The 6,002-nt window shown below is 39.6% G+C and overlaps 3 protein-coding genes across 4 annotated transcripts; all 3 read right to left on the bottom strand.

The window, feature by feature from the left end:
- Window positions 1–601: 601 nt before the first annotated feature.
- Window positions 602–2,443, bottom strand: LOC119554787 (acyl-CoA-binding protein homolog). 2 transcript variants are annotated; one of them, XM_037865833.1, is made up of 3 exons: window positions 2,329–2,443; window positions 1,509–1,540; window positions 602–960 (listed from the first exon to the last, which is right to left on the bottom strand). In XM_037865833.1, the coding sequence occupies exons 2-3, from the start codon at window positions 1,521–1,523 to the stop codon at window positions 712–714; spliced, it is 264 nt and encodes an 87-aa protein (XP_037721761.1). In that variant the 5' UTR covers window positions 1,524–1,540; window positions 2,329–2,443; the 3' UTR covers window positions 602–711. The 2 variants fall into 2 exon arrangements, with proteins under 2 accessions (XP_037721761.1, XP_037721762.1); XM_037865834.1 differs by lacking the exon at window positions 2,329–2,443 and adding an exon at window positions 2,213–2,290.
- A 292-nt stretch (window positions 2,444–2,735) lies between these two features.
- LOC119554788 (acyl-CoA-binding protein) lies at window positions 2,736–3,412 on the bottom strand. The gene is made up of 3 exons (XM_037865835.1): window positions 3,356–3,412; window positions 3,250–3,288; window positions 2,736–3,062 (listed from the first exon to the last, which is right to left on the bottom strand). The coding sequence occupies exons 2-3, from the start codon at window positions 3,256–3,258 to the stop codon at window positions 2,817–2,819; spliced, it is 255 nt and encodes an 84-aa protein (XP_037721763.1). The 5' UTR covers window positions 3,259–3,288; window positions 3,356–3,412; the 3' UTR covers window positions 2,736–2,816.
- A 1,645-nt stretch (window positions 3,413–5,057) lies between these two features.
- Window positions 5,058–5,854, bottom strand: LOC119553463 (acyl-CoA-binding protein). The gene is made up of 2 exons (XM_037863866.1): window positions 5,554–5,854; window positions 5,058–5,490 (listed from the first exon to the last, which is right to left on the bottom strand). Exons 1-2 carry the CDS (start codon window positions 5,560–5,562, stop codon window positions 5,251–5,253), a joined length of 249 nt encoding a protein of 82 aa, XP_037719794.1. The 5' UTR covers window positions 5,563–5,854; the 3' UTR covers window positions 5,058–5,250.
- Window positions 5,855–6,002: the final 148 nt, after the last annotated feature.

Here is a 6,002-nt window from a genome sequence, read left to right as displayed (position 1 = left end):
TATCCATTCTCCCTCTGTTACATCAAATAAATCAATTTTGTAGGGTATCTGCTGGTCGAACCCCCTCAAGTACCCTAGTTTGCTGCTCTTTTTGCCCACACACCATTTTATCGCCGTTTCGCCTTTGCGCTTTTCATTCATAAACAAAAAACGCTTGGCGGCATTGTTGTTGCTTGCTATCCTCTCTCCTTCTGTGCCTGCTTCTTCTTCTCCTGCTTCACCTGTTGCTTCAGCAATTGGCAACCAGCAACATGTTGCTACCGGCAGTTGTAATGTTGCGAATGCATTTAAAGCATTTAATGCCATTTAAATCACGGAAAATCGTGGCTTATTATCGAGAGCTTTTCGATAACATCTAATGCGCCTTAAGCGGATATAAATGAAGACCTCAAGGTCGCCGATTTCGGATATGTTTTTCCGGAGACTTTGACCGCCGCCGGAGGTTTGGGCAAACACACTCGAAGATCCATTAACGATGCGCCGCTAACAAGCGCCACTGGTGGTGCAAAGTACAGAGAATCGGTGCAGCCACTTCCTCTATTTGCCAGGTAAACAGCCCAGGGCTAAGCGAATGCAACACTTGAGTCATGGGGTCAACATCTTTTAGTACAAAATTAACATACAACGTTTATTCCGCATTATAGGTAACACTACATAGTATAGTCTGTGGTTGGTTTTAAGATCGATAATTGCTGGTTTTTGGTACCCTTTCTAGGCGTACTTGGCCACCAGACCCGCGACGAAGGTGACGTACTCCTGCTGGGCGGCCTCGCTGCTCTTGCCCTTCTGGTTGTTCCAGGCCTCCCACTTGGCCTTGCCCTTGAGGTCCAGGAAACCCGGCTTGGCGGTATCGTTGTCGCCCACGCTGGCCTGCTTGAACAGGGCGTACAGCTCCAGGAACTCGTCGTCGCTGGGACGCTTGGTCAGGCTCTTCACCTTCTCGGCGGCGGCGTTGAATTGCTGGGGAAAAATAGAAGTGATATATGAATAACAGTTCAACCAATCTATAGGGCACTTCAATCAAATCTTTAAATCATCAGTTACTCGGAAAAAAATTTTGTTTATTAAAAAATACATCGTTATCCTCTGTATTTGCTTCCAAATGACCAATAATTTAATATTGGTCTATATATAAAAATACATATATAAATAAAATCATTATTTATATACGCTAAACAAAATAAAATTGTTTTAAAAAATGAAAATCGAGTATACCTCTCGAAAATAACGAAATATAGGTGTATATAAAAAGCAGATTGTCTACAAAAATAGAACAGAATAATATTAACACATATTAACTGAAGATTAACCTTAAGTCATTTCACGATATAGACCTCTGAAAATATATATCTACATATATATGTATTAAGAATAAATTACTCTTAAAAAAAAACAATTTCTTTCTCAGTGTAAGGCAATCGAACAGGTGATTAGCCGCTGCCTTATCGCACTGCTAAATTTTATAGTCTGTCGCGATCAGAGCGGAATATTTCGGAACAAGTACTTACCTCGGAGAGGGACATTCTGGGTTAGATTTTATCTGCAAGTAGTGGAATTATAAAAAAGTTAAATTAGCTATGTTTATAAAGCGCTTAGTTTAATGTTTATTAGCGTAATAATTAAAACCAGTTCCGAATGGAGAGGCTGGCGTGTGCCAAACAGAGCCAGGTGGGCTTGAACTTTGGCCCCGTCGGGCGATCTCGAAAAACTAATGGATGTTTGCCGGCCCAGGCCCTCACACTTGTCCGACTTTCTCCCAGCAGAAATACATAATTCGGGCAGAACTTGGAGAATCTATGCTGCGGAAGCAGAAGACGCAAATACCTGGCTCTGGGCTGAGAATTTTCTAAAGGGAGCAGACAACCGTTAGCGGCCGAGTTTGCTCGGCGAGTTTTGACCAATATGGATTTGGGCGTGGGCATTGTACGTGTCGAGCACTGAACGAAATACCTGACAAATATGGCCATGCAAATTTATGGTAACAAAGCTTCCAATCCAATAATGGGCTGTATAATATACTTGATAATACTCTTTTATTTTAAAGGCAACAGTCACAATGACTTAAAAGTCAAAAAGATCTGGACAGTATGTTCCAGAATGTATATTTGTTGTTATTAAATTCGACTAATTTTCACATTATTTTTCCTCAGTGCTGATAGCATATAATTTTCCATAATTGAATGTTGCAGGTGTCGAAATTGGCACGGGTTACCTCTATCTAAATGAGTACTTTATGTGTCACAACCACAATTAGTGGGCACCGATAGGTGGATAGGGTCTTTGGGGTAATTGAATGCAGGCTGCGGGCAATTTAAACTGGGGACTTACTTTTGTGTTGGCTGTCACAGAACTAAACAGTGTCTGAATTCCAATCTGGCGGTGACTTTCAATTTAAGTCATTCCATATCGCACGATCGCCCTCAACGAGAAAGCTTCTCCCCGGTGAGAAGTACGGTGAGCGAGAGCGGCTCCCGTAGAATTCTCAGTGGATCAGGGAGCTTTCGCTCGAGTGGGTTAGGCAATGGCGGTGGTGATAATGCAGGCCCACTGATAACAGTGCCGATTCGATGATAAACCACCAAACCAAACCGAAGCGTAGCCACGTAATCGTGTTCGGATCGAAGTTCGAGCGGTCCTCCAATCGCAAAAACCCACCGGATTCAGGGGTCCGGGGAATGGGCTATATAATGCACGAAAGCTCCAATAAAAAGCCGCTCAGCGGGACAAACACCTGATTATTGCTAATATCTTGGATTATCTTTATTGCTCAACTAAGTAGTCGCAGGTGAATGGGGGGTCCAGAATCAGATACCCGTTTAGGCGTACTTGGGAGCGTACTTCTCGTACACCTTCACGTAGGCCTCCTTGGCGGCCTCCTTCGAGAGACCCTTGTTGGAGCTCCAGGCCTCATACTTGGCCTTGTCCTTCAGAGCCAGAGCGCCGGGCTTCTCGATGTTCACATCGCCAACGGTGGCCTGCTTGAAGAGACCGTAGAACTCCAGGAACTCGGCATCGGTGGGCTTCTTGGTGAACTTCTTGGCGAGTTCAGAGGCTTCTTCGAACTGTTTTGGAATACAAAACTATTAAAGCAATCTGTCATAGCCCGAAAACTATCCTAACTCAAACAATTGGATAGAAAACACTTTAATATCTTTAAAGACTGGTCTTTTCCCATGATCTTCCACCAAACTCTATTTTTCCGATTGGTAATGCTCTTAGTAATTTATATCCATACTGCAGAATACTTACGGACACCATGTTGTCAAAATTGGATTCTTGTTGGTAATGCTAAAGATGAAAAAAAAGTCGAAATTAATGTGGTTCAGCAACAAGGATTCCTTGCTAATGTGCTTACCACTGGAAAAGGCAAAGACGTTTGAATACTTCTAGGTCTTTCAGTCGCGCTTATAAAGCTTTAAAAGCCTTTCATTCTAGTTAGTTTATTGATCCAAGTCAAATATTCCCATTGTGCTGGTAATCAGCAGATATCAATATCTTTATTTCGCTAATTTCGTTGCCCAACTACAAGCGAGCGACATTGTCAAAGGTAGCGATATTGGAGATAGCCCCCGGATACACTTATCGTTTATTTCATGTTTTAGAAACCAAGGGCGTTCTTTAGGTGGATTCACCGGCGATACGTCTCTGGACTGAAAAACTTTTACGATTAGCCATAAATAATGACGAACTCTTAGGTACGAGGTAATAATCTAAAAGATTATAAAATGGCATAAATCCATTACTGCATATACGTGGCTTCTTGGTCAGCATCAGCTGTTTATTGCTGGATTGTCCCCCTTTTTAGTTAGTATATTAAATGAAGTTAGAAATTGTATTATAATTGACCTGAATAATTTCCATCGCTAACATTCAATGATTGGAATAGCATTAATCCTGTGGATAAATAACAATCAATTATCACACTTAAATATTATTAATTTATAGGTAAATTTATTCAAAGCTGATTGCCTAAAACTTTTTATAATTAATATTTCCAAGGAGTCAAAGTATGCGCAAATATAGCATTCTTAATAATTACATTTTCGCCAATATTCACGGTTAGCATGAACATCCTAAAAGTATGCTCTTATTCTGTAAAACATTTGTGTAAAAAAGAGTTTTAGTAAATAAACCTATGCATTTTGGCAAAATAAAATACAACTTGATATAAACTATATATTTTATTTTAAAACAAGCAGTTTCCAAATTTGATGTAGCAAAATCTCTTTTAGCTGAATAAATATGGGATATGATTGTTTTTAAAAAATGTATATTTATGTTTTGTTAGAAATCCAGTTCTAATCTTATAACTTCGTTCCGTTTTGTGGTTTTGTATTCACCGGAAATACTTACTTTATTATAATTTTGATTATATATTTTAAATTCGGTGAATCATATCAATAAGAAAGAAATCTTAGACATGAGTAACTGGTTCCCAAAAATAAGTAAAAGATTATGGCAACAAACCCGGAAATGTTTCCTTATATATTGGTTTAAAAAATATTTATATTATAAATATAAATATATTTTATTTTTAATACAAATATGATTAAATTATAATTCCATATAAAAACTCGGCTAGTATTTCTTTAATAAGCTTGAATTTGTTCAAGGTACTGGGCCTTACTCCAAAGTAATCCACAATAACTTCCTCTAAGTGCCATGTGACGGATTCTTCGGAACGTGATGACCAGATGAACCTGTATATTTTATTTTCTTACCAAAAATCAAGAGTAGTTCGAAATATGAGACGTTTTAACGTTAACCAGAATTGAGACGTAGATAGTCCAGATTAGTTAATGCAGACGATGGGCAATCCAATACGTGATGTAGGATAAACAATACCCACTGTATTGTTTTGAAAAGAGATAAAAATTTAATGAACAGTAAAGTTACTATAATAATACCAAACAATTAATTTTTTCTGTAATATTTTATTAATCATCATATCTTTACCACAGAACCACTACATCACGAAAATGTATTTATTTATTTTTCTATATTTATACTTCCACTTTACAAGCGTCTAATCAGATTAAGATAATTTTGGAGTGGGTCATATGATCGCATTCGGCAAATTGGGTGGAAAATTTGGAGTTAATAGCGAGTTCATTCACTTTAAATGCAAAGGTGTTTGGTTTATTATAAAATTACAATAAATACATAGAGTTACAACAACTATTCACATGCATCGTTAGAATGGTCACAGGAAAGTGTCTAGGACTAGGGTTCGCCAGGGAAATGCACTGCTTATTCGTACTGGGGGGCGTACTTCTTGTAGACCTCAATGTAGTAGGCCTTGGCATCGTCGGCGGTCAGACCGGCCTTGCTCTTCCAGGCGTTGTAGCGGGCCTTCTTCTCCTCATCCTCCGGCTCCTCGATGTTGCAGTCGCCCACGGTGGCCTGCTTGTAGTAGCCGTAGAACTCGAGGAACTCCTCCTTGCTGGGCAGGTTCTTGAAGTTCTTGGCCTTCTCGACGATCTCCTCAAACTGAAAGTACCAAACGGAATTGTTACACAATCGATCAGATGATTTTGGGTTTGTAACACTTACGGTGGGCATGTTGGTAGCTAGTTGGTTTCGGTAAACAAAAACAATCTGTGCAGATTTCGACGTGAACACCGTTTATATATTGGCAAACATGGCTCACGCCTTTCGCTAATCTTATCAGGCCCCCACTGCAACTGTAGTTCCCACTTGGGCTTATCGCAAAGGTATATACATTTCGGTAATCATGAAAAGTGAGAGTTCCTCTTAGGGGCACTGAAATATATAATTAGTCAGACGGCAGCTTATCAGCGCACTTGCACTTGCCAAAAATTGAGTGAGCCATATGCACAATGCTATGTACCCATTATCTGGTTGATTGATTAGGCCGAGCCGCAGCATATACTGAAATCTGGATAGCCAACGGGGCAATACCTTAATTAATGGCCAGTCCCGGTTCTCAACAGTCATGCAATATGCTTTTACACACAATTCACGTGAGTCAGCACCTATCA

The sequence above is a fragment of the Drosophila subpulchrella genome, chromosome 3L (assembly GCF_014743375.2).
Source record: "Drosophila subpulchrella strain 33 F10 #4 breed RU33 chromosome 3L, RU_Dsub_v1.1 Primary Assembly, whole genome shotgun sequence".
Classification (NCBI taxonomy): Eukaryota; Metazoa; Arthropoda; class Insecta; order Diptera; family Drosophilidae; genus Drosophila; species Drosophila subpulchrella.
This window is presented reverse-complemented; position numbering and strand designations above follow the sequence as displayed.